Source organism: Pectinophora gossypiella, chromosome 3, assembly GCF_024362695.1.
Source record: "Pectinophora gossypiella chromosome 3, ilPecGoss1.1, whole genome shotgun sequence".
Lineage (NCBI taxonomy): Eukaryota > Metazoa > Arthropoda > Insecta > Lepidoptera > Gelechiidae > Pectinophora > Pectinophora gossypiella.
Genome location: NC_065406.1, coordinates 1,706,577 through 1,723,809, shown reverse-complemented (window position 1 = coordinate 1,723,809; position 17,233 = coordinate 1,706,577). Strand labels below are relative to the sequence as shown.

At 38.7% G+C, this 17,233-nt stretch overlaps 3 protein-coding genes across 9 annotated transcripts; 2 read left to right on the top strand and 1 right to left on the bottom strand.

Moving 5' to 3' along the window:
• Positions 1–49: 49 nt before the first annotated feature.
• Positions 50–3,145, top strand: LOC126380576 (pre-mRNA-splicing factor 38B). Of its 2 annotated transcripts, XM_050030106.1 has the most exons (7): positions 53–245; positions 315–443; positions 577–701; positions 820–955; positions 1,311–1,524; positions 2,504–2,680; positions 2,860–3,145. In XM_050030106.1, exons 1-7 carry the CDS (start codon positions 230–232, stop codon positions 3,074–3,076), a joined length of 1,014 nt encoding a protein of 337 aa, XP_049886063.1. In that variant the 5' UTR covers positions 53–229; the 3' UTR covers positions 3,077–3,145. The 2 variants fall into 2 exon arrangements, with proteins under 2 accessions (XP_049886054.1, XP_049886063.1); XM_050030097.1 differs by having other exon boundaries at positions 50–443.
• A 77-nt stretch (positions 3,146–3,222) lies between these two features.
• LOC126380171 (glycine--tRNA ligase) lies at positions 3,223–5,701 on the bottom strand. Its single transcript, XM_050029444.1, has one exon. The coding sequence runs from the start codon at positions 5,564–5,566 to the stop codon at positions 3,368–3,370; it is 2,199 nt and encodes a 732-aa protein (XP_049885401.1). The 5' UTR covers positions 5,567–5,701; the 3' UTR covers positions 3,223–3,367.
• A 387-nt stretch (positions 5,702–6,088) lies between these two features.
• LOC126380526 (homeobox protein extradenticle) lies at positions 6,089–17,035 on the top strand. 6 transcript variants are annotated; one of them, XM_050029998.1, is made up of 9 exons: positions 6,089–6,550; positions 6,616–6,768; positions 8,097–8,257; positions 8,832–8,932; positions 9,524–9,674; positions 12,466–12,562; positions 13,372–13,440; positions 14,595–14,801; positions 15,529–17,035. In XM_050029998.1, the coding sequence occupies exons 1-8, from the start codon at positions 6,274–6,276 to the stop codon at positions 14,774–14,776; spliced, it is 1,191 nt and encodes a 396-aa protein (XP_049885955.1). In that variant the 5' UTR covers positions 6,089–6,273; the 3' UTR covers positions 14,777–14,801; positions 15,529–17,035. The 6 variants fall into 6 exon arrangements, with proteins under 6 accessions (XP_049885955.1, XP_049885972.1, XP_049885963.1 ...); XM_050030006.1 differs by having other exon boundaries at positions 6,091–6,532; XM_050030015.1 differs by lacking the exon at positions 13,372–13,440 and having other exon boundaries at positions 6,090–6,550; positions 14,601–14,801.
• The last annotated feature ends 198 nt before the right edge of the window (positions 17,036–17,233 follow it).

Below are 17,233 nucleotides of genomic sequence, written 5' to 3'. Positions count from 1 at the left end.
AAATATATCATTCATTCATTCGTTCGCTTTTCCGTTAAGCATCTATATTGTCTATGGTAGAACGGCCGCCATATTTGTGATTTGTCGTTGTTGTCAAGCGTTCATTTTCATTACACATTTTAGAATTTTAAATGAATGTGAAAGAAAATCTTGTAGAATTGTATTGAAAACGGTGCTACTAATATTTCTAAACTCAATCATACAATAGGTATTAGTATAAGTCGGTAATATGACCGAAGCCGAAGGTGAGTGTTGCTCCAGTTTTTTGCGACGGCCTCTTGAGGAATACGTTTTTAACATTATTTATTTTGCAGAATTCAACCAGCAAAAGCCTGGGAAAACGAGCAAGCAGCATAATGTATTACCAATATGGGGTAATGAACAAACTATGAATCTGAACCCTCTCATATTAGCCAATATCCAAGGTTCTAGCTACTTCAAAGGTAGGTAAGCAAACATACCAACGCACAGGAGTTTGGATTTGTATTTTTGTATATTTTATTTTTTTATTTTGTTGGTTGGTTGGCGTTGGGGAGTGGGATGGATTGATGTTAATGTGATTTGTGTTGTCTGCAGTGCATCTGTTCAAGTTGAAGACATACCATGAGGTGGTGGACGAGATCTACTACCAGGTCAAGCACCTGGAGCCATGGGAGCGCGGCAGCCGCAAGACGGCCGGCCAGACTGGCATGTGTGGCGGCGTGAGTATGTTGTTCAGCATTTTACTACTGAAGTTGGAAATAAAATGTGACCTGAGAACTTATTCTTAAACTCCACTTCAATATGTGGATTAAAGTGCCACACATGTGTTATTTACAGGTGCGTGGAGTGGGTGCAGGTGGCATTGTGTCCACAGCATTCTGCCTGCTCTACAAGCTGTACACACTGCGTCTCACTCGGAAACAGGTCAACGGACTCCTGCAGCACACTGACTCTCCATATATAAGAGCTCTTGGTAAATTATAGAAACTATATGACCTTAGTCTTACCTAAACTATTCCCTATACCCTTCACATTTAAACTTTCTGCTATTTCTTACAAGTAATACCCTCTGCAACAACTACTGAAGAAGAGTTCTTGCAAGTCTACAGGTATCTTTAGAGCCATTAGGGTTACCTTACCTATCTATCACCTTTAAAAAATAATATATACATAGAGATGTAATTTTCATAGATAAAATATTGCAGACAAGACATTAATTTTTTCCATATACAGCAACAACTTTAGATGATGCTTACAGCAAAAGTATAGCTGTTGCATTTCTTTATTTGATCATACAAGTCTTAACGACCCTGTAATTGGTTTCCCAGGCTTTATGTACATTCGGTACACACAACCACCGGCAGACTTGTTCGACTGGTATGCAGACTATTTGGACGACGAGGAGGAAGTGGACCCCCGCGCCGGCGGTGGCGGCCCCACTACTATGGGCACCCTCGTCCGGCAGATGCTGGTGAAACTCGACTGGTTCAGCACACTGTTCCCCCGCATCCCCGTCCCCATACAGAAGCAGATTGAGCAGAAGTAGGTAACGTTTTCTACGGGACTTTTTCTCGGAACTAACGGAAATTAATCCTAAATTATTTATGGTATTTTATGCCACATAACATAAGTGTAGATTCAAAATGTTATGTGCCTCTTGATTGTTGCATAAAATTTTCCAATATTTGGATCTTCAAAGATTCGTCATTAAAATTAAATACCACCTCTATTAAAGGCATGTGTGCAACAGTGGGAATTAAATAGGCTGTGTATTACAGCCTCCAAACTTGTTTATTTGTTCTCATTTCAGCTGCTTTCCTCAGCCATATTTTAGCAGCACCTACCCACAGAGGTGGAGAGGATAACAGGTATTGTATTTCCTGTTCCTGGCAGTGGTGCATGCCAACACCTATGTTGTTATGTTTACACAAGACTTCCAAATACCCAATTTTTACCAAGGGCTGAGAACTAAAGATAGAATATATGTAAATTGTATTCAATACAGGATACTAGTGATATCATAATGAATACCGAGGAAAATGTTTATATATCAAGTGGAATTTTTAACTAAGAATAATGAGCTGAATCATCCCCCTCAGTATTCGTTACGACGTCATTTACACCCCAAACAAATCTGTACAGGTAGCCATACAAATTTGTATGGTGTTAGTACATTGTAACAAATACTGAGGGGGATGATTCAGATCATGATTCTGAGTTGATATCAAGTTACTGTCGGAAATTTCATTCATGAAAGTATTGATTTTTTAATTATTTTCTGTTCGATACTTTTGCGACGGAAAATTCCTCTTGATATCAACACTGAATCATTGTTCAGTTTTCGTTACAATGTCTCTAGCACCCTGTATATTGATATTTATAATTAATTGTACATGTACTTAATAAAATCATGTATTAAATGTGCTGTCTTTTGACTGGTCTTGTTTTTCCATCATTGTCAAGGATTGCCGAGTTAAATGGTCAATGTTATGTTTGTTTAATAAATTCTATTGTGAACTAGGCTAGCAGAGCATAGCAGGCAGAGTGCGGCCACGAAACCAGTGGCGAACAACTATCAGCGGGCCAGCACCGCAGGCAGCGGAGGTGGCGGCGGCGGGGGCTATAACCCGCGCACAGAGCCCGACAGACGGGAACACGACGACCGTGACCGCCGCGACTATGGAGACAGAGAGGACAAGTATGTTTTGACAGTTTTTCATTCATACATAAATGTATGGTGAGAGAGGGACAACAAACAACTAACTATGCTCGTTCTTCTTTTTTTATTATATAATACATACATTCTAAGTTCGATAATTCAAAATCGTTTGTTCGAACTGTCTTTGTTCTTATTTCATGTATGTATTCTACTTTCAGGTACCCAAAAGACAAATTCAAGCGGGATGACAGAGAAAGAGACCGCGATAGGGACAGAGACCGCGAGCGCGAAAGGGATAGAGATCGGGATCGGCGTGACAGAGGCGACCGCGGGGGCGACAGGGACCGCGAACGCGACCGCCGCGATCGTCACCGGGAGCACTCCCGTGACCGACACCGCCAGCGGTCGCGATCCAGAGACCGCCGCCACAGATAACACGCTAATTTAATGTTATCTAATGCAAACTGTTCAGAATTGTCTTTAAAATATAATGACTAATGTTTACAGACTTTGTATATCATTTACCCAGTTACAAAGTAGTTACATGATTTTTCAAGCACAGTAAAATAAAAGATGAGCCATAAAATCAATAGTGTATTGCAAAATATTTGCTCAAAACTAGTTGGAACTAGAAATTGATTTTATACATTGAAGCTTACAGCTAACAATAAATAGAAGTATAATGCAAGATCAATGCAGCTGTGTAAATAAACCTATTTGCGTCATCTATGCCGCGGCGCCCTTGCTCTCTTGTTGTTCGAACTTGGGATACTTGACTTCCACATCAGCCCATGATATCTTGCTGTTAGAGAGGTCCCTGACCACAGCTGGTACATCTGCAATTTCTAGTCGAACTTGTCCCATATTATCTCTTTCTCTCAATGTTACGGTGTGAGGCTCCTTGAGAGTATCAAAGTCCACTGTGATAGCATATGGAACGCCCAGTTCGTCAGTTCTGGCGTACCTGCGCCCAATAGAACCAGAAGAGTCGTCGACTTTATGGGATACATCAACATTTGTTAATTCTTGGTTGAGCTGTCTCACAAATGGCTGGAATTCAGCATTGCTGCTCAATGGCAGCACAGCACACTTCATTGGAGCAACAGTAGCTGGCAAAGAGAAGTAGGTTCTCTGCTCATCACCTTCTCTCATCTTGAAGTTATGTTCCAGCACTGAGTAAAGAATTCTACCAATACCAAAGGAGGGTTCAATGACACTTGGAATAATTTCCTCCACATGGACAGTCTTTTGACTCTTTTTCACACTAACAAGGTCTTTAGTGAGTTTGAATTCACCATTGGGAGTGGACAGAGCAAATTCTCCATCATTGTCTAACTTGCCCTGTAATTCCTCTAGAGCTGCAGTATCCATTGCTGCCAGGGCATCATTGATAACTTTAGCATCTTTCTTAAATGCTTTGCCAATGGCAGCCTTGTTAGCTACAGCTTCCACTACTTCAATCTGCTTGGGAGCTGGGAGTTTCTTTTCTGCTGCAAGTCTGATGCCAGTGGCCTTTGTGTGCTGAGTCAAATCATAGGCTGACCTATCAGCACATCCCACACATTCTACCCAACCATAGCTGGTGAGGCACTCTGCATCCCAGCAGTCACAGGCATAGTGAGCCATCTCATTACCCATGTGCTGTCTAAATCTTAACTTCTTGGAGTCTATACCAACAGCTAACAAGTACAAATGAATTCTTGCCATGAAGTATCCCAAAGTCTCATTATTCACGATTCCCTTAGACACTGCATCTCCTATGCTCATGATTTCTGCAGGTCTGCCTTGTTCTTGGTTGTCAGCAGAGTATAGCAGCATTTGGGTGTCCTTTACTGATTCAAATTTAGGATGATCCTTCGAGTCACAGAAGTGTTCAATCTCACACATAGTGAATTCTCTCACTCTTAACAGTCCAGATCTGGGTGAGATTTCATTCCTGAAAGAATTTCCAATTTGTGCAGCTGCAAATGGCAGCCTACCTTGGTTGAATTCTAATAGCCGCTTGAAGTTCACAAAGATGCCCTGAGCAGTTTCAGGTCTAAGGAAACCTTTAACAAGACCAGAGGGACCAATTTGAGTATTGAACATAAGGTTGAATTCAATAGGTGGTGTCAGATCATTGCCACTCACTGGTGACTTCATGTTGAATCTCGTCATCAAAGCTGACATCTCATCAGCAGTCATGCCATCAAGTTTAACAATGATATCTTCAATCTCTGCTTTCAATTCTGCCTTGGTGTTTTTCTCACTTTTTATTTTTTCTAAATGCGCCTTGATGAGGTGGTCTAGCCGGAAGCACTCTCCAGTCTTGACATCCTTGGTCATGAGGTCAGCAAATCTTTCCACATGTCCAGATGCTTTCAGTACAGGTTCAGGGGTGAGTATGGAGCAATCCACCTCCAACATTTGCTCTTGAAGGATAAAGTATTTCCTCCACAGCTGGATCATATTGCTCTTGAGAGCACACCCCATAGGACCGAAGTCGAATTGTCCAGTAATACCTCCGTAAATAGCAAAGGATTGGTCATAAAAGAATCTCCGCTTAATTAAATCTTCCATTTTAGCGCGATCAAAGAGCTCTTCGGCTGGTGCGAGACTTAGTTCTTTGTCTTCTAGCACCTTTTTCCTTGTTTTCAACTCTGCTACTGCTTTCTTGATATCGATTTCGGGAGCCTTCTCTTCTTTTAGCTTTCTAACCATATCACCCTGCTCTTTGACAGCAGCACGCAGAGGCGCTAGGATTTCCTCGATCTTGGGATCAGCCATGATTATTTCTCGTTGAGGATTGGGGATCTTGATCTTTCTATGAACTTTATTACTCCCCCACTGTGGGACACTGTGTGAAAGTCTCAACTGTGTACACGCAACTGGCAGATGTTTACTAAATACACTACATTTATACACTAAAGTAAGAAAGTTTCTCATTTAACTAGATGAGTAAACTGCACTCTTTACTTAAACATCTGTTGGCCGGCAATATTGGTCGCGTGGTGCTGACGAAATTGAAAATCGTGGTGAAGAAATCTTTAAAAATGTCAAGTGACAGTTCTTGCGTCAAAATGATGACGTGTGCTCTATGGATTACAGAAACATTCAGTTTATGCATAATTTTGATAGTTTACTTGATTTTATTTAGTATTCTGTTAATTTGGTTAACTTTTTGAAGTATATATCACTCTATTTAAAAATTTAGGCTTATTTTCTATCGCATCAAGCATGCGCCTGCCTTTGCTAAATGAAAAACTTGCAGCGCTGTCGAAGCGACGCAAAATAGTCACAAAGTCGCAAGTGCAAACAGATAACAAGGCGATCAATCATTCCTTTTCCTATGGCAACATTTATTCTCTATCGCTTTCACCTGCTATTGGAATTACATGTGTTGAAATGTGATAGAAATAGTTTTAATTATTTGTTTTCTTTTTCGAATATCTCAGCTTTGACAGCACAAAGAAGGCAGCCATTTTATTACTTGCTTGCTGGAGAGGAGGGAGAAGCTGTGGCTTTTCCTCCAGCAAAGCTTTATTGTATTTTTATCGACTTATTTTTACTAGATCACAGTTTTCACTACGTACAAATCTGTATACGTTGTTAGTGTAAGTTTAGGGAGATTTATGTGTTGAGATTGAGAAGAAATGGACGATCCAAATCGGATGATGGCGCATAGCGGCGGACTGATGGGACCGCAGGGCTACGGCTTAGCCGGTGGCGAAGCCGCGCCCGCCTCGGGTGAGGGCGAAGCTCGTAAGCAAGACATCGGGGAGATCTTGCAACAAATCATGAACATCACCGATCAGAGTTTGGACGAGGCGCAGGCTAGAAAACATACGCTCAATTGTCATAGAATGAAGCCTGCCCTATTTTCAGTGTTGTGTGAAATTAAAGAGAAGACAGGTATGCTCGACGCCTACGGTAATTATTATTTCTATGTATGTGTTAATGCGTGGATATATGTTATATTGAATTGTTATTGTCAGTTCTGTCCCTGCGCAATACGCAAGAGGAGGAGCCCCCAGACCCGCAGCTGATGCGGCTGGACAACATGCTGATCGCGGAAGGAGTCGCGGGCCCCGAGAAGGGCGGTGGGGCGGGTGCGGCAGCCTCGGCCTCCGCTGCGGCTGGCGAGTGGGGTAAATTGTTGCTGATGGATATATTTGCACCTTACACTGCATATTGGCTTATAATGTCATGTTATTATTACTTATTATATCATAATATTGAGACAGTAATAAATAAAATATAGTGTATAATAGGTAAACATTTACATTCTGAAGGGTTTCTACCTGTTTCCTATCTCTCTACATACATAATTGGTATTACACAACAAATATACAATAATTTATTTTATTGGTGATTGTTTGCTTGCATGCAATTTGCTTGAATTTTCATTTTTAACAATATATGAACACTTCCCTCTATCACAATAAAACTAAAATGTAGGTAGGTTAAGACACTTTAATTAAATGAGGGGCTATTTTCTCCTTCTTCTTCTTCTATCGTGTGGGTTGTGAGGTGGATTACCAACCGCATCAACCCTGGCATTTTCTCCTAAAAAATGTAGATGGCGCTGTACAGAGTTGCCTAAATTAAATCTTCTAATTTCAAGGATAACAGACATATGCATCTTTTAGCCTTGCTTTTTGATATAAATGATGACCCTAGTAATTAGTATTACATCCAGGCACAATTAGATGTTCCACCCATTATTATTCTGATCAAAATAAGGAGAAGCAATATATAGGTAACAACATAATTCTATACATAATGTGATAATAATATCAAGCAACAATTATTTTATGTCTCTGCCATTACATTATATTTTTGTACTCAAGCAATGAGAAAATAGGTGATTAACATTAAATCTGGACAATGCCATCTGTATTGTACAAAATTGAACATGTACTAGTTAGAAATACTGTGAGTTTTTGCTAGTAGGTAGATGTTTTTGGGTTTACCAGCTAACAACTTATAGATTATGTAAGATATTATAGATGTTGTAAGTACTATTAGCTGTGTACTTACAACTTATCAATACTTAATTCGCTTTTTTCTCATTAAGTACAAATTATAACAATTAATGAAGAAAAATAAGAAGTCACACATTATGCTTATCATATTATTTCGTAGTATGCAATAGAAGAAGAATTTTTTACAAAATTTGAATCCGAATTATTAAATAATATAGCATGTAGTGTGATTCAACTAGATATTAAATACTAACAAATAAAGGCATTTGCAGTTTTATCTATTACAGAAGTTGTTCTAAGAAACTATGAACACCTAAAAATAAACTGTTCTGAATAAATATTAATAAATAAAAAATAATTGTGGATAAAATCTGCACAAAAAAATAAACAAATTGCAAATGGCTGTCTGGTGTGGTAACAGTAATTGGGAAGGTGTTTGCATGTGTAAATTTTTGTCCTCGCTGCAACTTAAGGCACTGTGGCTCAAGCAGATAACGCGATCGAGCACTCGGACTACCGCGCCAAGCTGGCGCAGATCCGGCAGATATACCACCAGGAGTTGGACAAGTACGAGAATGCCTGCAACGAGTTCACCACCCACGTCATGAACCTGCTCCGCGAACAGAGCCGCACCAGGCCCATCACACCTAAGGTCAGTCCCGAATATGTACATGTTACTTGTCTCATTCAGAAGTTTTATTTTTTTACGAACTTTTTTTGTGTTTTGGCATGACGCGCTTTGCGTATTTACCACCGACAAAAGCCATATAGGCCTGGAAAAATAACAGATTTTTTATATCTTCAATCCAACATGTAAACAACAAAAAATATAATTATTAGATATTTGTGTTATATCTGACTTACATACAATTTACGACAAAAAACACTTGTCTATTGTCTTAGTACAACAGACAATTACAAATTTAAAAATCAATTCAATTCAAATGTACTTTATTGCACCAAAATAAAAGAAAATAGTTACAAACGAGACTTAACTAGGTACATGGCAAATGGCGGCCTTATCGCTTAAAGCGATTTCATATCCATATCATACCATAGATCATAGGGCGGAAGGAAAAATTTTTTTGTCCCTAAAACAAGTAGCATGGAGAATGCTACACCGACAGTATAATCAATATATTTTCTTTTTTTTTTCTAACACTATTTCCCTTTCGAGAAAATAATTATCTTTATAAATACTTTAATTGTAAATGTGTTTGTCACAGGAGATAGAGCGCATGGTGCAGATAATCCACAAGAAGTTCAGCTCCATCCAAATGCAGCTGAAACAGTCCACCTGCGAGGCCGTCATGATCCTGCGCTCACGGTAAGTCACGCGCCAAGGTTTTTTTTTCTATTTTTTGAACTTGATTTTGTGCGCCCTGGCAGAGACACTATCAAATAAAGTTTATATCATCTCATTGATCACTCCTGTCTAAGGGTTACGCGAAGCACCTCTACTGCTGGACATGATCACCAAACTATTGAAAAACCATTATTATACATGTACTTAAAAATATATTCCTTTTATCGTTGACGTCTTTATAAAAATGTTTTTTTTTTATAGTTACTAAGTACTTACCAATCTTTGGATTCTGTAATTTTTATAATTTTAAAAATACTTCATAAAACATAGCCTTTTTATAAAAACTCTCATCGCAAATGCGTAATGTTTATAGCAATGCAACTTCCAAGAATATTATCACAAAAACAATATAAAAGTCATAACAAGCAATCGTAAAGCAATAAAAACAAAGCATAAATTTAATATTCCATATTTATGTATATTAGAAATTATGAGACTAAGTTTTTTAACATTTATTCCATATGTACAAATTTTCTCCGAACGCCAGCTCAACTTTGGCCTCCGTTCGAAAATCAAAATTCAAAAATTTCTAAACGAAATTCCCGCTTGCAGTTTCCTCGACGCGCGCCGAAAGCGTCGCAACTTCAGCAAGCAGGCTTCGGAGATACTCAACGAGTATTTCTACTCGCACCTGTCGAACCCGTACCCGAGTGAAGAGGCGAAAGAGGAGTTGGCCCGTAAATGCGGCATTACTGTCTCGCAGGTAAACCTACCCCTTAACACTTTTACGAAAATATTTCCAGCTTCCTGGACGCGCGCCGTAAGCGACGTAACTTCACGAAGCAAGCTCTGGAGCTCCTCAATGAGTATTTCTACTCGCATCTCGCTAACCCGTATCCGAGTGAAGAGGTGAAGGCGGCATTGGCTGCTCAGTGCGGCATTAGCGTGTCGCAGGTACACTAGTCGTGTAATGGTTACTGGTTAGACACATGGTCGTTCCCATGGTAAATGATGCTTTTTATTGTTTTTAGAATGTGTTTTAATTCACTTTGTTTGGTGTAATAGTCTAGTTTCCAGCTAGTCAAAACAGTTACTTTTTACTAAACGTCAAAACACGAAATCACTATGGAATTTGTATGAAAAACCAATCTGTGACGTGACAAAATGTCGTAGTTATTATTACGTATTTCTTTATTAAAATTCATAAATAGGTTAAATCGTAAAAAGAAAATGTTTTTGTCACCATTAGATCTGTCTTTATTTAGTAATCAGAATTTTATAATTTATCTTTGATTTGGAAATTATCTACCTAATTATCACGAGAGTAAGGGAAAAGAAGAGAAGCCATGGTAGCCAAGTTGGTAGAATGCTTGCCTCTCACTTTAAGGTCGCAGGGTCGAACCCAGCACAGGCCTAAACCAATAATTGACGAATTTGTTTTCCAATTTATGTTCGGATCATAAATGATCAAAAAACCGGACATGTGAAATCTTTACCCAGGTAGCACAAAATTGCTGCATAAGCGCTGAACAAGTGCTGGTTAAGAATATCAATGCTGTATGACGGTATTTAAATTGGCTGTATTAAAGCTGAAAAAGCGCTTTTTCAGCCAAAAAGGGCCCCAAATTAACCAGCCTTTGGTATTATAATGGCTGAAAATAGGCTGTGGTTTACGTTAATAAAGGCTTAATTAAAGCTGCAATAAACACTTTCGAAACGTTTCATTCTGTTTAAGATTAACATATCCAGCGCTTGCGCAGCTTTTGACGTACCCGGTATCCAATTGAAACGTTTTTTTCAGCTTTCCATATAAAAATATTTAATATTTTTAAATTTTTAACGACAGAAGAATAAGTTTCTATTCAACAGCGACATGGCACCCATTTTTAATTAAAATATTACTGCTTCGAGTTATGGTAACTTGAACAAGTGATTATTATAATAAGTTCAGATTGCGAGTGCAACTTTATCGTGTAGTATATACTAATTTATAACTAATAATTGATGCGCCCTTAGAATTATTTAATTATATTGAAATAAATGTGTAGATAAGTTTCGAGTGAAAAAGCTTTTGGTACAATTTTACTTGTAATCATATATAATACCCTTTTATGAACGTACTTTAAGTTTAAACATAGTTATTATGTGAAATAAATGTGTAGTTTTGAAGAATTTAGGATTTAAAATTTGATAAAAACTGTATTTTTGAGGTTAGTTATGGCGTCCATAAGGTTTCAGCTTAAGTCGTTGAAAAAATATCTTGTGATTCTATTTGCTGAAAAGAATACCAATAATCAGCCACAGGCTGCTTATGTTCTGCATAAGATACTTTCAATTACACTTTTAGTTTTTACAAGGTTTTGGGGTACGCAGTTCTAATGACTAATGAGGTATATCGTATTTCAGCAACTACTTTATGCAGCATATTAGGGCTCCTTTGGCAAATAATAAAAACCGTTAAACCGGTATTATCTATATATATATATATATATATATATATATCTATATATATATATATATATATATATATATATATATATATATATATATATATATATATATATATATATATATATATATATATATGTATAAAATCCTTTGTCCTGAATGGCGGATCAGAGCCCAAACCGGAGTCATCAAGAGCAACAAGTTCCATAAGGGTTTGCCGGAATGTGATGATCTTTATAAAAGTACGCATAAATGACACTACGTTTCTACAAGAATTATAAGCCACTACACGACACGTAAAATTACACAAAACAGCTTTGCAATCCAAGCTGTTAAAATATACGACTCGATACACTTTTACAGCTTCAGGAGTAATTAAATTATACTTTAACGTATTTTAAGCAGCTGCAGGCTGTTTAAAGTATTTATTTTACAGCTTTAACCAGAAGTCTGTTTATTGGTTTCAAAATAGACCACAAGTAGTGTAAAAGCTTGATAAAAGATGCCTTCACCAGCTTTAAGCGTTAGAACACCACTGGGCCGTACCGTTAATCAGCTGCCGTTATAAAAGAATATTTTTCAGCCATTCAACAGCAAAAAACGTTATAAAACACTAACTATGAACTCGTATGCAGTCCACAGCTTAATTACGTATTTTAGATGTACCTTTTACCAACCATTGATTAACTAACTTATTTCAAAGTTTCATAACAGCCTATGGAAGCTAAAAAATCCATTAAACATCTTATATAACACTTTTACACTTAAATAAGAGGCAGGTTCGACATTTAATCAGCCAGTGTGCTACCTGGGTAGGTTAGGTAAGCGGACCCTATGAAAAACGGAATTATGATAGGAAGTATGGGAAAAGAGGCAAATATTGAGAGTTATTGAAAAGGCAAGATGATTGGATACTTAATAAGACACGACAAATTTATTAAACACATCATAGAAGGGAAGCTACAACAAAAGAGAGGAAGGCGTTTAGTAAAAAGTAGATAGATTGATAGATAAAATCTTTATTTAGGTCTTTAGTAGCTGATTTGACTGGTTGGACACTAGCTAACGTTGAATAAATGATTTTGATTCGCAACCTTTGTCCACAGGTGTCTAACTGGTTCGGTAACAAGCGGATCCGCTACAAGAAGAACATCGGCAAGGCGCAAGAGGAGGCGAACCTGTACGCCGCCAAGAAGGCAGCCGGTAAGGAACACTGTCTTACTGAGCGCATTACATTTTGTATATGTCTGCACACACAAAGGCGATGTCGGGAGCGTTCTCATGAGGGTATTGTTTGTAAATGTATTTTTTTAAACGTTTATTGTATTAAAATAGGTATGGGTACTTTGTTACCGGGTGAGAGCCCTCAGCGCTCCCCATTTGTCCGGCCAAGTAAGTTAATGCCACTTGTGTCACGTCAAAAAAAATAAGGTACTTAGTTCACCTTGCGAAGGATGCACCTCTGACTACCCCACTTGGGATATAGTCGTGAGTTTGTGTTGTTTTAGTTTGTATACCCGGGGACGCTGCCGGTACCGCCTGTGTGTAGAGAGACCTTTAGTGCATCCACACCGGAGTTACTTTTTGTTGAGTAACTTTGAGTAAAACGTGAACTAAAATGTATAGTAACTTTGGCGACTGATTGTTGCTTTTTAATTTCACTTTTACTGGCAACATTGATGTATTAACAATTTAAAAAATAGAAACAATAAGTTATTTCGGATCAGATGTTACTCAGTAACATTTGGAAACAACATTCATTCATTCATTTGGTTGATGGGGTTGGTAAACCACCTCACAACCCACACGAGAGAAGAGATGATTTGGAAACATTAAAGTGACAGGTACGACCACACTTTAATTTAGAGGCATTGCTCATAAAGAAATTCCGATGTAGATGCACCTTACGATTCTCATTTAATAAGACTCAGTGACGTTAGTTGTCGACTTCTAAATAAAATACAATATATTCCCGCGGCCTGCAAATACTGCAATATCGTTTCCGTACACAGACTTGCCATGGATTGGCGCGTGCAGGCGCGAGGCTAGCTCCCCGCCAGCGAGAGCCTCGGCATATTACAGTAAACATATTATATAGTTACAACAAATATACAACTGCCGATTCTGGCGGACATAACTTTGTTTTATTCTAGTTTGACGGCGCTGTGACTATAGTGCGGTCGTCATTTCCGAACTGAGTTGTGCACGTAACTATTGAGCCTAGGTTCGCTCCCAACCGGGCATCCTCAGGCCTGTTGTTTTAAATGTCGTACAGTCATAATGTACCCACTTTAGGACTCTGTAAGTCTCACTAACATATTTGACATTTAGTGAGACTTACAGTTCAATTTGTCAAAAAAGTTACCAACAAAGTGTATACATATTAATGCTCGTGACCGTACCGAGTGAGAGCCCTCAGCGCTCTCCATTTGTCCGGCCAAGTAGTTAATGCCATCTGCGGCAATAAGTCACGTAAAAAAGCACATAACTATTAGGGCCGCTATACGTTCTGGTGAGTTAAAAAGGCCACATCGAAGCAATTCATCTAAAAAGCAATATTGCAATTTGACATTGGCCCATATAAAAGTGCGCCATGCAATCAAATGTCAAATAGCAATGTTGCTTTATAACCGCCCTGGACTCTTCGCGTGCGTAGACGAGGAATGCCACGCCCTGGATGCTCCGTACAAAAAATCATCAGACAGATGACTCAGTTCATAACGGCCGTGCTATCGTACTTCTAGTAGCTCTATCTCTTTCTAGCACTCAAAGAAAGTGAAGAACGACACTATTTTAGTGTTGTCAAACTAAAATAAAATTTAGTTTTGACCGCCAGAATCGGCACTATAAATATATTAAATTCAATTATATTAGGCTCTCAGAAAGCTAGGGTTGGATCTCCAGATCTAACAGGCGTTTGAATGAAGTTAATGGAATTCAATTTATAATTCATACATACAGTGCATCTAAAATAAGCTGTCAAAAATGGAGGCAGTCTATCTTTTACTACATAATTCTGGTTTTTCACTTTGCCAACTTATACTAGACGCACTGTAAAGCCTGTTAAGAAATATGAAAACGCCTCATGGCGCTGCGATCAAGTTTTATCAAGAAACAATTCCAATATCAAAACGCAAATCGCAGTTTTTATAATTCCAGCCAGGCTTTCACAATTCTTTTTACAAATAATTTAGGTAATTAAACTGTATGGAAGTAACGTGCTGTGTGCGTTTAGCTGCAGGCGCGTCCCCGTACTCGATGGGCGCCGCGTCGGGCACGGCCACGCCCATGATGTCCCCGGCGCCCACGCAGGACTCCATGGGCTACTCGCTGCCCGCCCCGCCCTACGACCAGCCGCAGCCGGGCTACGACGGCTCCATGGGCTACGATCCTATGCACCAGGACCTCTCGCCGTAGGCTCCGCCGATACCCCGGCCTTGAGGTAATTTATAGGATCTTCACATTAGATTAGGTCATACGTAATGCCCTGATTCCTGCAGACACCTCCTAATTTTATTTTATGTTAGTTTTCTTATCCGCCGAAAAGGAAAGGGACGGGTGATTTAGAACTTAATTTTAAAATAATAGATAACCCGGGCGAATAAAATAGGCATCTCGCTGGTATGCAACCAGTTTGACGTGTGCTGTCAACTTAATTCTGTCGGGTTATTGGCCAATATAAAAATTTGGGAGGGTTTTTAAAATTCATGCCTAAAATTTAAGTGTTTCATAATTTTTATGCCTGTCGATTACCCGGGTATAACTTAAAATTAGATGGTGTCTACAGGAATCAGCAATCAATGCAAAAAAAGAAAATCTTAAAAACTAAGCGTTCCAATCGCAAGCCACAAAAAGGTTCCAAGTTAATACCTAATACTTGTTCGGCCACCTGTAGGTTCTGCACGGTAACCACGCAGCGCGTGGCGCGAATTATATCAAGGCCTTCGACCAATAGCCGTTTGACGTCCATCTACGTAGATAGCATTCGTATCGTTTATTAGTCGAAGCGCTCAATATAATTCACGCCGCGCGGTTGTCATGCAGACCCGACTGGTTTAATTTAAAACTCCTGATTTGGTGGTTACCGGCTAGACGTGTTCAATCGCCGCGTGGCTAATGCGTTTGACGGCGCGGCGGCGCACTAATGGGCGCGTGTTGGTTGGTTGCAGGTGACGGGTCAACACATAATTGTGCAGCTTCCACTGAATTGCCATTTTACATTACATACTATATTTAAGTAGCTGAGGAACTCCTATCATCGTGACGTCACGCGGCCGCGGGCGCCCGACTTTGCCTTAGGACATAGGACATGTATACTATACTACACACTAAACATATTTTAGCGTATTTTTGGAAGAACATGTAATTGAGATAAATAATTTCTTCACGTATTACTACCGAACTGACTGTACCCAGTATTTGTTTTTAATATTTTACTTTTGTTTTTAATCGAATCAAATTGTCAATGCGGCAGCTGTTTAAAGTATTATTTTTGACCAGTGGATATTTGGATAATTTTATAATTTGGAAGTATAATTTGGCAGTATTATAGTAATGATAAAGCATCACATGTTTGGCAGGATCTCGTTGTAACGTTCACTACCTATTCGTCTTACCCTGCGGTGGATATAAATAAATATACGATAGTTGTAAGCTAATCTAGTGTAATATTTAAATGTAAGTATTCAGATATTTTGCGCTGACTAGTATCTAGACGGGCGCGGCCGGGCGGGCGCGGGACCCGGCGATGTGGCACTTCATGTATACGTCTAGTTATAAAATGTACTTATTTATTATAAATATTCTTATTCTCAAATTTTTAAATCAAAGTTGCTCACTTCGTACAATGTAGATAACTCCATTCCTTTAATCTTGCATATCCTTTGAAGCTCCTTTGTATATTTGTCAAAGTTATATGGAATATCCGAGTTTGTGCAGTATGAGCAGTAGCGGCCCGGCTGCGCCGCGCCGGCGCCCGCCCGGCGCGCCTCTTGTGTGCAATTTTAATATTTTATTCTTAACGGTTGTGTTAGTCCCGCGCACACTAAGTATTCCGAACTAATGTCAATGCGAAAATCCTACATACAAACATAATCACGTCTTCAAATCGATTTTCGTTTTAGAACAGGAGTTGTGAATATCAGAACAAAAATATTTATATTTTTATTGTGGTGCTATACTGTTTGTAGCACAAAAATTTATTTTTTCATTTAGTCATAAGTTAATACTTCGTATAGTTAATGTTAATCATTTTACATATTATTATTATTTACGTCGTCCTGATTTGACCGAAATTAGCAGATCTATCTATTATCAAAACTAACGTATGATTAGTTCCACTTAGTGATAGTTTGAATATGTAAAATTTTGCTAGCATTAAGTTGATGTGTTCTAAAACAAAATATCTGAAACAGTATACGAAAAAACGAAAATTAAATTGAAAAATGTTTAAAATTGCTGTGGAACATTGAGATTGTAAAGCGCCGCTGTCGCAACGCCGCGCCACATTCACGATACACAGAGTATACCGATTGTTTAGAGTTTATAAATTATAATAATAAATAATACGAAGCACGTAATAAGTCTGAAGCAGCGGCGTGGACACCATGTATACGACGACGAGTTCAATGTTATTGCGACCATCAGATTGAATAAAATACATTTTTGTGTAGTTAATGTTTGTTGTTTTATTAATACCATAAAATACTTTATTACTTTACCTAATTCACTCTAGTACTTTCGTTAACACAATAGTCTCCTTTGAAGTTTGAGCTCCCTTGTAATAATTATTTTAATATTTTTCCATCGCGCCATAATGACAGCTCCGTGATGACCCTTCGCGGCAAAAAGCCGCGGGATGGCGCCAACGTCCCA